This window comes from Brachionichthys hirsutus, unplaced genomic scaffold (assembly GCF_040956055.1).
Source record: "Brachionichthys hirsutus isolate HB-005 unplaced genomic scaffold, CSIRO-AGI_Bhir_v1 contig_1453, whole genome shotgun sequence".
NCBI classification, from domain to species: Eukaryota; Metazoa; Chordata; class Actinopteri; order Lophiiformes; family Brachionichthyidae; genus Brachionichthys; species Brachionichthys hirsutus.
The window spans coordinates 40,853-58,383 of NW_027180536.1; the positions used below are offsets into that span (position 1 = coordinate 40,853).

General features: G+C 45.9%; 1 protein-coding gene across 1 annotated transcript in view; it reads right to left on the reverse strand.

Moving 5' to 3' along the window:
• LOC137915865 (fibrinogen C domain-containing protein 1-like) overlaps nucleotides 1-17,531 on the reverse strand; it is a gene marked incomplete at its 3' end in the record, with an annotated part of 46,473 nt that overhangs the window by 23,366 nt on the left and 5,576 nt on the right. The window contains exon 3 of the mRNA XM_068758984.1: nucleotides 282-365. Within this exon, the coding sequence (XP_068615085.1) occupies nucleotides 282-365 (84 nt within the window). The remainder of the gene's footprint in view (nucleotides 1-281; nucleotides 366-17,531) is intronic.

The following is a 17,531-nucleotide window of genomic DNA, read 5'->3' on the forward strand; positions in this document are numbered from 1 at the left end:
GAAATCAAACTCATTGAGAGTTCAATCAACAAATCAATTTGTCAAGCTAAACACCAACTAAAGAGGGATTTTTAGACTGAACAAGCTGATAGAGGGAAACATCTTTTTTACTGATTTTTTACCGATCTAGGCTACAAATTGTGAAAAGATTGATGAACACAATTGTGGAATCTAATTTAGTTTAAATTCCAATAGGTCCGGATTTACATCATTCTGATGTAACCCACATGCATCTGTTTGCCTGTTTATGTATTCGATGCAATGCAGCGACAGGGTCTTACCTTGGCCGGGGTCTCCCTGGCGGGTTCTGAGTCTGACCAGTGGTGTTTGAGCTGGGAGGGGCTGGGCACACACTCACAGAACGTCTGCATGGGACAAACACATAAGGGCCACCAGTGTTGGCGTTTGCTCGAGTCACATGTGCAATAAAGCATGCAAGCACATGCGCACAAACCGGCAGGCGTGCATGAGGCGAGGATTTTGGATCTGTGCGGGGTCAACTTAAGTGTGAAAATACTTTCACGCAACGCATCAACGCTGGTTTTAATTGGCCAGTTTTTCCAGATTGGTGGAAAATGGTACCCTTTATTGTTTGAAATCATCCTTAGCATTGTAAGGTCACCAGCTGATGATGTCAGTATCATGTCGGTTAGGGCGTTCCCGAAACAGCAGGACTCTGGCCCAACCAGAACCAGAGCCTTCAACACAGGTAACACTGAGGACGGACTGTCTAAGCTCCAGTGGACTCCGTGTTTCCAAGGGTGGACATGGAGATTCTGACAGCAGCTGCATATGGCTGGTTAGCTCTGACTAGCAGCTGGCTGTTCCCGCTAGAAGGAACAGGACTCAAAAACGCCACGGTTGCTGTTTCCTCGCCCCCCCCCCCTTCACGCCCGGATTGCGCTAGCTCCCTCTTTCAAGAATTGTAGAAAAGTATCGGCAAAGCACATTTTCTAAAGCAAACCCTCCAACCAGAAAAGACGTTATAGTTTCGAGATGAATCACGCTGTCGCTGATAAACTACAACCACCTCACCCACACACACATAGCTACACACCGACATAAACACATCTTAACAAGTACGTGCACATCTCAGAGGTATCAGTGGATTCAATACTTTATGATAGGCTCTGTACGTCTTCCTAGAGTCTGCAGCATCCTCGGTGAGATTCCTCCCACTCCAAAAGAACTGAAAGACTGAAAGAGCTTTTCCTTGACTAAGTGGGGACAGCATGTGTGGAATAGAAAGCATTTACATATGCAGGCCAACGTGGGCGCTTGTAGGCGCTATCTCAACAACGTGTGCTGGAGAACACGTCCGTTTTGTGCCTGCGTGTGAACGGGAACACTTCTAGCTTCGACGGGGAACATGCAGGAATGGCGTTCCATGACCTTTAACAGGGGCGCTCCCACTGTGGAATTGCTCAATTAGCCTTGGACGACAACGGCAGATTCAAAAGCGCACGCACAAACACAAATCTGCCTACAGAATAGCAGCAAGCGCGAGCAATTAATGCATCGCTGCTGTGATGAATTGTAGCGTCTCTCAGACTCGAGATGATATTTACATTTTATGACGTGAAGGAAAACTCAATTCTTTAAAGCTGCGCTCATTTAATTGTGGACACTACGGGGCACAAAAACACCAAACCAAAGTTACAGCTTTCTCCTTTCCGCTCCCTCTCCATCGCTAAATGTTCATGTTCCATTAATACATGTTACTAACTAACTTTAGTCTTTTTGATATTGTAGATTATATTGAACCTGGTGCTGTTTATATCATCAGTATTAGCTTTATTTTAGCATCGTAGTTCTTTCAATGGTGAGGAATGACAGAGAAAGAAGGTAGATGACTTCAAGTAACTCGGGTCAACAGTGCACTCTGATGGAGAATGTGGAAAGGAAGTGAAGAATCATGTGCAGGCAGGCTGGAATGGGTGGAGGAAAGTATCAGGTGTGCTCTGTGATGGGAGAGAGTCAGCGAGGATGAAGGGAAAGGTCCACAAGACAGTGGTAAGGACAGCCATGATGGACGGCTTAGAGCAGACATGGGCAAACCCAGGCCCGGGGGCCATATGCGGCCCGTTGGTCTTTTTAATCCGGCCCGCCAACTTGTCCAAATTATATCATTAAATATAATTGTATTATAATTAAACCTCATTCATTTGACCTTTTCTCTGTAATGCTACCTGTAAAAGGCCAAATCCTTTAATGCAATAGCTTTCATGTGTCATTTATATTAGCTCACACAAATACTCCATCCATCTGTTCTTGGTCCGGCCCCTCTGTCGAATTTTAGAACCTATTGTGGCCCGCGAGTCAAAAAGTTTGCCCACCCCTGGCTTAGAGACAGTGGCTCTGATGACTTTTGTGTTCTGATTAAAGGTCACATAAATTGAAATTGACTTGAACTCCACCAGATGAGATAAACACTTAGTCTCTTTTTTTTTTTTTTTACCATGTTTTGGTCTCTAACAATGTTAGAACTAAATTAGCCTTGAATTGCGTGTTTTTTCTCCTCGTTAGCCTTTTTTTTTTGTTCTGACAGCCATTTGGGGCCGGCAAGCAGCTAGAATGAGTTCATTGGAGCATTTTTTTATGTGGAGCTGCACAGGCCATAACACAAAAATTCAGGTTTAAAGAGGCTTAATAGCTTTGTGTTGACTGTTAGTGTCAAAAATACAGCAGGTTTAGAAAATACTGCATCCACATTTTCTGTCGTTCTGGACGGCTGGCATCTGCAAATGTGTGTGCAAGCAGCTCACACAGTCATTGCTATGATGGTCATTGCAACGAGTAAGACAGCGAGGGAGAAAAAAAATTAAAAGCAGGGGCGGGTGAGAGAGATGGAGGGAGATTCGGGAGGGCTTTGCTGAATTCCAATGAGCAGCCTTAGGGTCAGCGATAGAAATCCATGTCTGTTCTCCCTAAAACACTGCAGCTGTATGCGCTAGGAGTACACAGAGGAGCGACAGAGCCGCCGCACTGAATAAACAGACTCTACAGTCATGAAGCTGAGGTCAACCACGCAGTAACACAAGCTGGGAAGAATTAGGATGGTGAAAGGTGACTAAAAGTAGGTCCCTTTAAGTTCACAGGTGCACCAGTACAGATATTTGTTCTGCTTTGTTGCAAAGAGGCCAAAGGGTAGAAGTACACCGAGACACTGGATGAACAAAGGTTGTGTGTTGCAGCTGAGTCTTCCCTTTGCAGGGAGAAGCACGTATCCTAGTTTCTAATTTGTTCATCCCCTCTCCGGGGTTGTCGACACAGACACACACTGGACTGACGTGCCAATCGTCACCAGGCTTCTTCCTGGCATTAGTCCCCTTGTGGGCGTAACTGCTCGGCAGTGTTTATCCAGTCCTAATCTGGCTCCACAAGTTGAGAGGATTTACCCTTAATAGAATACTTGGGGTTTTTCATTGGTTCGAATCCCGTCTGATGCGATACGCCTGAGAAGAGAGCGAGGGATCAGACCTTCTGTGGGTATGAAGGTATGTGTGCGTGGGACCTTTTTGAATGAGCGGAGGACGTCTTCAAGTCCTCAAGGCAAAAGAAATCTGCTCTAAGCTTATGTGGTTTGTCTGAATGTGTTGTTCTTGGAATATGTTTGCTCTCTTTCGCTGCATTTCTAGATCAGAATAATTTATTAATCCCAGAGCAAAATTCTATCAGCAACATTGCTCCAGTCAACAAGACACAGCAATATGAAACTGATAGTATGCACATAGTGCATTAGTAGACTAGGAGACTAGATACCCTCAGTCTGCTGCCCCAGCACACCACAGCAAACAGGATGGCACTAGATACCCTCAGTCTGCTGCCCCAGCACACCACAGCACGGATGTGTGTGTGTGTGTGTGTGTTCAGCATAGACTTAAGCAAGGTGTGTTTAAACCTACGGATCTCTAAGACGACAGAGCGGTAGAGGCTTTGCATATATTCAACCATGGGTTTACTGATCGTAAGGGGACATGCAGACTGCTAAGAGAGGAGACTAGGACTAGAACAGACTGCAATACTATGTCAAGGGTGCAAAAACTGTATCCAGAATCATTTCAGAATTTGTTATAACAATCCCAAAAGTCCAACTTTCTACTAAAAAAGATTTATCCTCAATACATGCACTTTTTTAATTCTGTATCATTTCACGCCTCTGGCAAACTTACAGCAGTTGCTGAAGGAAACAAAGTCAACCTGATTGTTTGGCTATTATAAATGTCTTCATAGAATTGACTACGCAAAACTTCTCCACTTCACCCTGTCCTTTGCATCGTCCTCCCCGACACCAGCCACTCTCATGTCCTCCCTCACTACGTTCATGTATCTTCTCCTGGGTCGACCTCTAGCCCTGTTCCCTGACAGTTCCATCCTCAGCATCCTTCTACCGATATAGTCCCCATCTCTCCTCTGGACATGTCCAAACCACCGAAGTCTGGTCTCTCTGACCTTGTCTCCAAAACATCTAACCTTCACTGTCCCTCTTATTGTCTCATTTCTAATACTATCCAACCTGGTCACTCCCAAGGAGAACCTCAGCATCTTCATCCTGCATTAAAACATAATTATTATTACTGTAAAATAGAATTACAGGCATTTTGTGGCCTTATTGCCAACCCCTGTTTCTAGTGTGTATTCTATCCCAGAATACACAGGATTGTCACGTTGTGGGATAAGTGGGACACAGAGATTTGGGTCTGGGTGTTTTAGAGGACACTTTTCACTGTGGATGTGATGGTGGTATAACAGCTTTTACAGGTTCAAAGGGACTATTCTCTTTACAGTTGATAGCCGGAGTGGCGCTGGGTACTTTTTGGGGTTACTGGGCCACTGGTACACATTTAGCAGCTACATTAGAAAGACTCTTTGTGGGATTCTTGATAGTGACTGGCCGGTACAAGACGAGACATCCTATAGTGACAGATCCATTACTGAGCTCGCCTTCATTCCTTCTGTCCAAATCATTCTCATGTTTCCTTCTCAGTTGAATTTCTTCTGGCTACACACTGATGAAAAGGAGAAGCTGTCTGTGGGTGGTTTTAGGATTTTTTTTTTAGTTCGGTATAATCAGCGTTTTTGCTTTGGTGCTGTAAACAGAATATTCCTTCAATACACCTCATTGAAAATGCCCTCTGGCACGAGAAAACCATCAAACGCATCTAAACACACCAGAATGAAAGCAAACGTTGCGAAAATGTGATCAATCTGAGCTCGCTTAGTTTGAATGCAGAATTCTGTGTTTCTGTTAAATCATCTTAAAACCAAGAAATGATATGCAGGGACTGGTCATCTCAGTTCTGTTGTTCTGCAGTTAGAGGAGTAACAATGAAATTAGTGTTGGTTTCTTTTCTTTGAGAATAGCTTTTATCTGTATTTGCAAATGAGATACTCAGTATTATGGCATTGGCTCCATTAAATTCTTTTTGCATATTTAAACGGAAACCTGACTGTCATTAAAGTTGGGTGTTACAAGCATCAATACTTAATGGTACTTTGTCAGGATGATACCCACATTTAATAGTATAGTGTATCCAAACACTTTTATTTAGATTATTTCACCATTAAATCCCAGACAGCTTCTATCCATCAATCTCTTTCAGTATAAGGAAACTCCTGTTCCAGAGGAGTCAGCCTTTCCTGGTCCGGCAGACAAATCCCTCCCAAAATCACCCTTTTCCATCCCCGATGCTGACCTATAATAAATATTTCATGGATAACTGCTGCTAACTTTTTGGGTTTGAAAAAGGGCCCCAAAGTTCTTGCAAAGTTAAAGAGTGAAGAAATCAAGAATCGATTTCTTCACTGGGATTTACTCCAAAATTCAATAGTTCCTCTTTTACAGCAACGCCTGCTCTTCCAGGTGGCGTCATGGAAACCCATGGATTATTGCAAGCACAGTAAAACATGATTTTTAAAACGGTGGCAAATAATCATGACTTTTTGCCGCAATATCAAAAAAATAATTCAATCTCATTTTGTACCAAATTGTGGAATCGTCGAGTGTTTCCTCAAGTGCAACGCGAACCGTTTGAATACGACAAAGTACGGCTCAAACTGACGCAGGCAAAGAGCCAGATAAACGCTTTTCACCTTCAAAATAAGACAGCGTGCGGTGAAGGAAGAGGGAGGCGAGGCCTGCGGGAGACCGGGGAGATGAGTTCAATCCTAAGAGACAAATCACCCGCTCCACCCGCCGCCGCTTGTCCTTGGAGCTCAAAGCACAACTGGCCGCGCACCGGGAACGAGTCTGTCACACGCCGTCCCTGAGGCGCATGCACGCAGCGGAATGCAGAAACACATTGCCGCCATTATAGAGAGCACAATCACCGTGAGGTCAGAACGCCGGCTTCGAGAGCGTGAAGTGAAAACGATAAGATTGAAAGAGGGCTTTCAATTTCGCACGGGCGTTATGGCAAATATTGTTGCCTTGCTTCTCCTGGGACACGGCGATCTGGGAACGATGTGGCCCGTGGCCCTTTGTCAGCTGGTGTTCAATCATTATGGGATGGCAGGCCTCCAAGCATAGTGGACGTCCGAGCATCTGCAGCTGCCTTCGTCTTCCAGGTGCTTCTTATGCAGCTGCAGGTTCTGCTTTGCTCAAATAACTGAAGCGGAGGATTTAAATTCTCTTTTTTTCCTTATCGCTTTGTGGACGCTTCTCTAACTACGCCAGGAACAGTTGCCGCCTCGCCTTCGCCCGTTGAGTTATCGAATACGATATGGCGCTATGCAAATAAATTTGACTCGTCTTGACTTCAAATCAAACTTTAATGTGCGAGATGTAGGCCAAGTGGGGAGGATTCGAGTGTGACTGCGAGCATGCATCAGCGTGCACGCACACAAATCAGACACAAATGTATGCTAATGAGGATTTGTAATTGCAAAAGCTGCACTTGTGTGACAGCAAAAACGTTCTTATTGCACCGCGAGGGGCCGCAAACGGCCGAACGCTGATGTCGCTTCAACACACACACACACAGTTATCTTTTGTATAAGTCATTACTGTGTGAATTAGCATGGCGGGGATTAGCATGCTATCATTTTACCTTGTCAGGAATCACTGCAAACGTTCTCATGATAACTTCACAGCCTCACTTCTCTTTCTGCCTCCTTCCCACTTCATTTTCTCTTTTTGAAATTGCAAGCCACTTAGAGTCCTGATTGCAATTGTAAGCACAGTTAAGTGCTCCATCACGATCACACACACACACACACACATCACAACTGTTAGAGCAGTTGTGATGTGTGTGTCCATCAATCTCTTTTTGTACACTTGTATGGAGTGAATACCCCACATCCTGTCTGTGACCTTGGCAACGAGATGCTGATGACGCAAGACAAATATGATGCTCACTTCCCTGCTCCAACAGCTATATTGTGTGTGTGTCCGTGTGTGTGTGTTTGTGTGCAGTGCTTCATTTATGTGAAAAGTTGCAAGTGTCTTGCATTAGTGTGTGTGTGCATGCGCGACAATGCTTGACTAAAAGCTGTCGTTGAGGCTATCGGGTGGTAAGAGCTGCGTCTTCCTCTCCCCGAGGGGAGGTCGACAGGTCGTGATGCCTTTGCTGTCATTTTAAATGTCGGCCTTTTGGGCTCCCGGGTTTCTTAAACAAACAAAAAAAAGCCTCTTTATGGCCTGTGCAGCCTGTTGTTTCAATTCTGACCTTGAGATTATTCAAGGAGAATGGAATAAAAACTAAGTCAAGCACGGCTTCCTGTCACTCAAAGTCAACGCTGGAGCTCCTCTTCTGCCTGACGGCCTCAGTGAGCCTCTACTCCTGCTAGTAACACTACTCTTAAATGCAAAAGCGATTTCCTCATGAGGACCTTCAGTGTAAGAGGAACACTTTAAATTCCTCTGCAAAATAACCCTTTAGAAGCGTCGGCCAATGAAGCGCAGCGCATTCAGAACGGAAGGTTTGTGGGATGGGAAACGTGGCCTCTCGATCCAGAGCGCTGTCTCCTGGATGTTTTAAATTCGTATTTACTCATCACATGCTAATGCCACACTGCTTCCGTCAATACTTCACATGGGAAAATGATCACCTTCCAACAGTCTTGAATGTGTAACATCATACGTTTTCAAAGCGGTTATACATAATGGTGGCAAATTAATTGAATTTTTCGTTGTAACACAGCAAAAAGAGCCTTTTTAACCAATAAAAGTGCTATGAGAGCGTTAGCTGGTCACATAAGGGAAGTGCTACAAAGATAAATAAAACAGAGGCGTGCTTTATTCTGAAAATCTTAGATCACAGGTTAAAAAAAGCCCTGAATCCTCGAAATTCAGGAGCTGGCAAATGTGAGGGTGAAAGCGTAGGACACAGTCTGGCTATTTAACAAAGGAAATGTCACAGCATGCTGTCCTTTTTACTCCTAAAAGCAGCGAGGTGCCGACGAAACACCCGGATGAAGGCAACGTCGAAGTCAGTCGTGGAAATTAATCAGCTCAACTTCAGCTAAAACGTGGATTGAATAATTGCTCATCGTCACACATGTGGACAAGCGCATGCCGGCTCCTCTAGAGATCACAGCGGTTCGATTTACTTGTGTGTATAGAGTTGACGAACGTTGCAAATAGGAAATCAGGAAGTAATAAAACTCATCAGCGCGTAAAATTGCATTTGGTTAATGTCCACTAATCACTTCATTTCTCATAACTCGTGCTAATCCGTGCGCTACGTTGCAATCAGAAGCTGCAAAGAAGTGACCAGTCGCTGGTAAACATGTTTACGCTGGGCGGGCTCGGAAAACATTTAACGGAACGCACATAAGAACTTAATTAATGCGGTCCGGTGCTGAGGATTCCTCTGGAGTTACCAGATTAAAACCACTTCCTTAGCGTCTCGGGAGACAACGGGCGAGAGATGAGAGAGGCAGAACTTGGGCAGAGGCTGGGGGGGGGGGGGGGGGGGCAAGAGCTTCATTTGTTAGTGTTCGAAGGAGACACTTTTAAGGCAGTAATTATGATGCAGAAAGAATGTAATTATTTTTCCCAGAATGCCAGAGGGCTCGGAGAGTCTCCTAATAGTGACGGGTGACATTCTAATTGACCGTAGATACAAGTAATGGATGGAGCTTAATTGGTGTCTAAATGGAAGTAGCTTGTCGGAACGCATCCTGGCTCGCTCTGAAACGTGTCGGCAGTTCCTCCGTCCTGCCATGACATGACAAATTTGATCAGAGGAGAACAGCGTCACCGTGCAGCTCACACACTCTGACAGCTTGCAGTAATAAGCCCCAGGTATCGTCATGTGTTTTAAAAACCGGCTAAGCTGTCACGTTCCTGGCTTCCCGGGGGATCTCCAGGCTGCTTCACACCCAAATCCACGGCTCGATGCAGAGATGCGGTTTGAATAAAGATTGCTGTCCGTGACTCGAGGGGTGTTTTGTTGAAGAAATCCTAAAATTAAGGTGGGAAAAAAAACTGTTATAATCCTTGATATCACGCAGTAGACTACAGCCCAAATAATTAAATGCGGCGTGATTTTGAAGGATAGTTCTGTGCTTTACGGGAAAGTAAAGATCCATCGAGAGCCATCTTGCTCCAAATGAGTTTTCCCACGTGGCCTCGAGTCATTCAATAAATGATCCACTATAACGGATAAGCCACTTTGCACCTTGTTGCTGCTTTTCCCAGGGTGCTAGTGTGAACTGCATAACTCCCGCGGGAGAGCTGCAGGATTGAGTTAAACCGTCTGGACTCCTAATGGAAGGCTTGGTCGGCTGAACAAACCACAAAAGTTTTTCATTTCCCCCCCCCCTCCCTCCTGAGCCCGTGTCAGCTCACATTTGTGCACTCTCCTCACACAGTCATTTTCTTTCCCCCACTACTCAGGCAAAAAAAAAAAAAAAAAAAAGTCAATTCGGGAAGCTTAGTATTCTGATTGAAATCATAAATCCATTTAATTCATTTCCACATACTCATTTTGGAAGATATACGATGGAGGAAAAGGCTGTTGAGAGCTCAATCTGCGCAGCGTGGCGTGACATTTAATGCGAGTCGCTGCGACGGAGTGGACGCGTCTGGTGGCGTCGGACCTCTCGGGTGTCTGATTGAAGCGGCGTGCGGCTTGCGAGGCGGCGTCTCGTGTGACAGATGCGACGGAGCGAGCTGAACTCCACTCTGACGGCACCGGAGGCTCTGATCAGCGTTTGACCTCTGACCCATCTCGCAGCCAACCTCTAATTCTGACAAAGGCACATATGGCAGATAATTATTGCAGAATAATCTGTTGCCATGGTGATGGCTGACCCCGATAGCCTCTTGTGCCCCGTCTTCTTCTTCTGAGAGTGCTGCCGGATTAGCAGACCAACATTATCGCTCTAATCTCCTCTTTAACCCCTTCAGAGAAGCCGACCGGCGCCGCCCTGCTGAGGCGACATATTTTACCACTCGTGTTTTATGGAAGCCATGACATCAACATAAGATGTCATTCTCTCAGCTGTGCTGTCCAGTTGCTGTAATCCACTTTAATCCTCATCTCCAACAGCCCCCTTTTGGTGTCTCTAAAAGTGGGCGAGTAATATAAATACACCGGGTCACCACCGAGCTCTTCATCCGTCTGCATCCGCCTCTCGGCCGACCGTCGCCAACGGGGATGAATGGAGCCTTTCATTCTCGAGATGCATTGGAAGAGAAAACCTAAATTTACCGGCGAGGCTTTCCTCCAGAGCCCTGAAATTTCTTTGGGCCGTAATTGAGTAGCGACGGCAGGACAAGTTTGGAAACCGACTCAAATCGGCAACGTGGAAAAACGAAATTAGGAGACACTTCCAGTTTTAATGAAGCAATAATTTAATTAAGAAACAAGCAGATGTTTATGTAAAAGATATTGAATTTTCTGTTTACATCAGATTGGAAAGTTTCCGGCAAAAAAGCCGCGGAGCGATTGAGTGTATTTTTATCGGGTTAGCTCGCCGATTGCGTCCGCCAGGATTCTACGCCGCCGCTGTTTCCGTGACCTTTGACCCATCCTGCTGCAGACTCACAGGAGCTGTCATGACCTGTTTCGGAAAAAAACCGCGGGACACAGCCAACACATCGCCGCCTCATAAAGTCGCCATCATCATGTTCTCTGCCCAGTGACAGACAGCGGCGTGACCCCTAGCCTATCAAAGCAAAGGTCAGCCGATCAAGATCCCGCCTCGTTGCTTGCTCCTCCCCCTCATCCCGAGCCTGTCGGCAGCCCATCTTCTATCGCTCTTACGTCCACTCCCTCTCTCCGCCCTTCCCTGCAGTCCTAAGAGTTTTTCTATTCATCTTCAACACATTTGCAATAAATCAATGCGAGCTGAGGGGCCGCAGAAATACTCTAAGTCCGATTGATTTCTTATGCCGGCTCATCATCGACTGCTGTGAGAAGCCCGCCAGATTCTGTTCCCCGAGTCAGAGCGACCGAGAGAGAGAGAGAGAGAGAGAGCGAGAACACGCGAGAAGGATTCATTAAAGACGTCTTTCGAAAGAATTTTTGAGATTGTGCCGATGATTATGTGACGAGTGCTGCTTGCTTGTCACAAATCTCTGATCCGTCTTTTACTCCTTCGTCTTACAAACTTCATCCAATAGCCTGAAAATCTCGGAGGAGGACTTGAGTTAGCAGATTTTTGACAAAGGCCCTGTCCCGGTTCCTCTTTCTGACCCTTGTTTTCTCTTCATGACTTGTGAGGGGGAGCGGCTGAACCCTCTATCTGTGGGACGCCACTCATCACGCCGTCAGTAACTCAGTTATAGTTAGGATAATTATCTCAGACATTTCGACAGTCGGGTTCTGCAGCAGTTTGGAGGCAGAATTCTTTCCTGATGGAAATCGGATCCCATTCCTGGTTTGCTCAGGCGTCCTTTAAAAACATGAAAGTCTTCTGGTTCTAAAAAAAAAATAGACAAAGGAGGAGTGGGAACAAATGGGAAGGGTTTAGGGGGGATTTGGGATTGGACCAGTCTGTGGAGGGTTGTCACATACCAGAATAACTTCTGTCGGAACGCCGAGGTGAACACGATCATGTTACCTTTGGGCTATTATTGTTGGTGGCAGCTGGAGATAAAGACAGGGGGTGATAGAAAGAGAGAAAAGAGGGTGAGGCAGTCTTGTAAAGGGAATACCTGTCTCGATTTGTCTGGTGTGATCTGGTTACATGAACCGAGGATGTAAAGTAAAAGAGAATTCAACCAATGGCTGACTGAAATCAATTAACGAGTTCAATTCGACCTTCTGATATCTCAGCCTCGCCGGAGTCTCCGGTGCCTCTTTGCTTTTCACCGTGCCGTTGATACGATGGACCGTAATCAGGTGGAGGAAGAAGCTCATTATCCACTTCCTTTCATATCTGAAGCACAAGCATTAAAACGAGTCTGCGTCTGAGGCGTCCGCGTGCAGCAGCGTTTTCCCCTCCACGGAATATTCCCTGTTCTCCGTGCTGCCAAGTTCCACAGCGTCAGCAGAAACTGCTGGCCTGAATCGCTCCACATTTCCATATCCAATCTCATCGAGACTCAGGTCTCGCCGAAAGGTGCGGAAACAAGACAACCCAAATAATATAAATTGAAGCTGTAGGAACAGCCCTGGATTGAGATGCTGGAAGTTCAAACATGCAGAAAACATGAAAGACACTGGCCGACTGTCGCGCGTTCGCTTCCCACAATTGTGACGTCTGTTGTTGTTGTTTCTTTGTTGTTTTTTTGATACGACAAGAGTGAAAAATGTTCCTGGAGATTTAATAAATTCAGCTATACGAGCCAAAGGAGAGGGGGGGGGGGGGGGGGCTTTTTTAACATCAATCCATCTCCCAGTTTTTTGATGGATTTACCATTTGAATAATTTAAGATGAGGATTTTGGGAGAACAACACGCCGTGGCAGCGACTCCTACAATCCCTCATTTATTAAAATGTGCCACTTTCACACAGCACGTATGAATAACGGCACACAGCTTGCCCGATTGAATCTTTGATGATAAATAAATCATGGATGTTGGTAGAAATCTCTGTTAATATATTAACCATGGGTTTGTCTGAACTGTTTAATAGGACAGCTGCAATAAATTCATCTCTTTGTTCCCGCCTCCCTCATCAAGCTCTCCTCGCCGTGATTGATTTTTTTTCTGGTCACCTCACCGCCTTCCTGATGTTTTCTTCTCTTTGTTCTCCTGACAGACATAAACACCAATATTTTTTTTTTTTTTCTGTCAGCTGGGTAAACGTGCCGTCGCACACCAGGGGGAACCGCTTCCTGACCGCGAGGGACGGCCATTCATTGGATGGCCGGTATGGCCATGGAGGGAATGAGCTTTTCTCATTGATTCACACATTATGTTTGGTTTATGAGAAGCAAAGTGAATCTAAACCCCTAAAAATGTTCAAAGTGGCATCAGACGACAAAGCAAACCAAAAATATTCCTTCATTGGGACAACAATAATCCTTCCACCGTCCCCCTTTTGGACAATAAATGCCGCTATTAACCCTAAATCAGCGAAAGCAGGCCGGTCTATAATGATGCTGTTATGTAGGCTAACAATAGGGCTGGCCTCTGTGTTTCTGCAGTCTTTGCTGAGATTGTGTGTTTAAATGTTGATAAAACTGCATCCTCATCCTCCTCCCTCCTATGCCGAGTCCCCCTCCGCAGGGATGCTCCTGCTCCATATCCTTCGACCGGAGCGGATTGATCACTGGATTAAAATTCTACATCGATTGTAAATTATTCAGAAAATGTGTGCCATGAATTCCCTTATTATTTACTGTCCTGCTGTATAGTTTAAAGGAGACGCGTTAGCCCTCCATGAAAGGGACCCTTGCTGTCCTCTGGATGTGGGGCGGGGGGGGAAGAAGTGCACCTTGTTGCGGGAGGTTTGACCTCAGAAATGCAGCGCTCAGCGCTCTTTCAGAATGAAATCACTGCAAGGAAATTAGACTCTTCCCAAAGCTGCCTGCAGATAGAGCCCCATCTGGACCGAGCCGGTTGTCCCTGGCGATGACTGAACTCTGCAATGCTCTCCCTCTCTCATCCCTCACTCCACCACTCTACCTGATTTCCAGCCCACTCCTTCTCCTCCATCTGCACACCTCTCATCCGCCTCTCACAGGCGATCTCCGATGCATATTTAATGACGGATTTAGCAGAGAAGTGAATGATGAGTTGCACATTACAGTCTTCCAGAGTGAAGTAGTGTAAGAGGCGCGCGCGTTTACGTTGAGATACTTTTGATCTCTGATCTCTGTTTCAATTTTTTTAGTTATCTTGCTAAAAGTCAGACAAACAGATAGACAGACAGATAAACGGCGGGAAAAAAACATAACCTCCCTGTCGGAGGTAATAAAATGTGATATTACAACAGGATGATATGTTGTCATCCTGTGTGTATAAATACAGATGTGTGGCTGATCTGACGGCGCCTCTCCGGTACTCCGCTATGTGGGAGTTTGCTGGATTCCGGCTGCGTCATCCTGCAGTGGGAACAAGAGCCCCCAGCGATCCTGACGCTGCTCAGCGCTCATCTGTTACCTGCCGTGATTCATGCTTCGCCACCCTGGGTCCGTTCTACTGTACTCCACGTTACTCTTGGCTTCTTCATTTGCTGCTGTCATTTAAAACCTCTGGCTGAAGGCCGGTCTTTTGGTTTCACGTGGTCGCTGTTCACGTGTGTTGCCCGGCGATATCTCCATCTGGCTGCAGCAGCAAGCCGAGGGATTGCGTTTGGTAATGAATCCAGTAACGGTCCCTCCCATCTCACCCCCCATAGTGGAGTTTGAAATGAACCATGGATGGATAAAAGGCTATAAATATATCAGAGCACCTTTTAGCACAAAGACAGACGTGGCCCAATTTAAGCAGCCCCTCCTCTGAGATGGATGCCTGCTATCTGTGGAGCTTGAAGCCAACAACAACCTCACGTCACAAGCGTTGGGCACAGCTCGAAATTTAAACCCTGAGCGCTTACGGTACAGGTTAGCCACCGGGTGCGACACTTACCCCACAAAGAGGTGGGCGTGAAGACCTTTCCGGGGACCTGAAAGCTAAAGCTTTTCGATGCCGCCCCAGACCGGGGCGGAGGAAACAGAAGCTGAGGTTGTTAGAGCTGCACCTCCTCCATAGTAGGACCCTCCGCGGGGAAATCACAGACCCGGTGAACCAAAGAACTCTCTCCACTTTGCTCTGCTGCAGTCCACACCGCCTCCTATACCTCCATCCGACTCCGGCAGGTTCATTAGTTTGACAAGGTTGCCCACAAAACCAGCTGGCCCACATCTGGCGGTGCTGATCGAGCTGCACATTGACACGCAGCGTTTAGCTATAGTTTGAAGCTGAGCCTCGACTTGGTGTGAAAAGTCTCTCATGAGCAAAGCGGGCGCATCATGACGCAAGTTTAACAGATTTTATTGTTAGAAGGACTGAGGAATGAGTCAGACGTTTATTTTTGAACTCACCCGTTTCACCCGCTCGAACGACAAAGACGATTCGTTTGGGAAGAAAAACAACAAAATAAAATTATTTTGTGTTTTTTGTGTATTTTGTGTGTTTTTATCGCACTGGTGCAAAAACCTGATAAATCTGCATGCTAGCATTGAGTCACGCTGTGCAGCTATCGCTGACAAACATAAAACCACTTTTGAGCGCCATAATTACATTCAAATACCGCAGAGCCGTGTTGGTAGATCCAAATGCATTTAATATCTTACTTAATAAAGCAAAAGTGTTAAAATTGCACATTTTTTCAACTTGAAAGTTGACAAAACTCAATTATTCTATGTGATTCTGGACGATGTTCCACATGCAGGCCTGCGGTCGGATTTAGAAACGACATGAAGCGCTCGGGGGCGAGACAAAAGGTGTTTGTTGTTGTCTGTTGTGATTTGAAGTGGGACTCGATGAATGTTTGGAACGACATTTGCAGGCTGTGGAACGTTCTACCTGAAGGTATACGGCTTGTCCTCGGAAAGTAAAACAGCCCTTCAGCTCTAATTACCGATATGAAGGAAGCCTCGTGCATGAAGGGCGGCCGAGACGTTTTCCGCCTGATGCACAACACTTACCAAATTTTGGGAGCGAGGCGCGTTTAAGGGGAGTGTGTCCAGTCTGTGTGCGGTCGTCTGTGTGTGTGTGTGTGTGTGTGTGTGTGCGTGTATGTGTCAAGGCTGTCAGGCAACACTGATATAAATTCTGATTTGAGTCGCTGTGGAGCGAGTTACTGATAAGTGGTCCTCCAATGTGTGTGTGTGTGTGTGTGTGTTTGCTGTCAAGATGCATCTCTAAATGTCTCTATTTATTGATCAGTGATTTGCTAACTTGACGTGACTTTGATCTGTTTGTGTTCAAAAGTGAATCCTGGCCGATAAAATTCAACAAATCCTCCATGAGTGAGCATGTTTGGTGCAGTGTGTGTGTGTGTGTGTGTGTGTGTGGGTGTGTGTGTGAAGTGGTATTCTGGTATTCTGCTCATACAGTCATTTTACAGCTTTGGAAAGTTTGGAGTGGTTATTGATTACTCGGGCAGGCATCCCCGGCGGGATTCAGCAGACTTGTGTGTGTGTCTGTGTGTGTGTGTGTACATATACATATATACATATGAAATAAGTGTATAAGTGAGATGAAAATCAGGTTACTCACACTTCATGGCTAATTCCGCTATGATGGCATGAAATCAGCTCCAACCGAAAAACAAAAAAGAGCTGGAGAGCACTGCAGAAAATCAATATTGGTGTTTGTTTGTTTATTTGTTTGTTTTTACAATATCACCACCTTTGTTTATTGTCTTTCTTGTCTGGAATTGCATTTTTACAAAGCAATCTTGGAGCAAAGAGGTGAAATATCTAAAGCAGGAACAAATGTTTCTCACATTACCGCTAATGGCCGGCAGCTTCCTGTCTCGGCCTGCCTGTCAACCCTTTGTGTGTGAGGTTTCCCGCCGCGTCCTCGCATCCGACCGGAAGCCACGACATCCGTTTTTCCATCTCTTCTTTTAATGCACAGAAGAAGAACATATATAGCTTTTATCTGAGATTTCAAGGCTGCACTTGAAGCTTCCTTTGACTCTTAATGACCTCAGTCTGTTACAGAACACCGACAGCAACTAATCAGATATATCAGGAGTCACCAGCAGAATCATGGGCCCGGTTCTGGAACGACAACACAAACAGAGCCCAGAAGACATCTCTATTAACCCATCACTCCCAACCGGGCCTGGAATGACCAACAATGGAGTTCCTGCTGAGGGAGGGGAGGAGGGAGGGAGAGAGAGAGAGAGAGAGAGGCTGGCAGTGCATCTGAGTGTGATGTACAATAAAAACGTGGAGGGGCCTCTGATGGATGGTTGGACGGATGGATGGATGACCTCATCCAACGTCCTGTGACTCTGAGCAAGCGGCTCTCTCTCTCTTATCTGAGTTCACTCACCACTTTCACAGCTCCACGAGCCCCGTGGGGGGAGGGGGGGAGGTTTGTCCCCTCGAGAAACACAAGCATCAAACTACATTCTCACATTAGGGTGACCTTTCGGGTGGAGGTAAAGGAGGCAAAGCAGCAATAAAACAGGAGG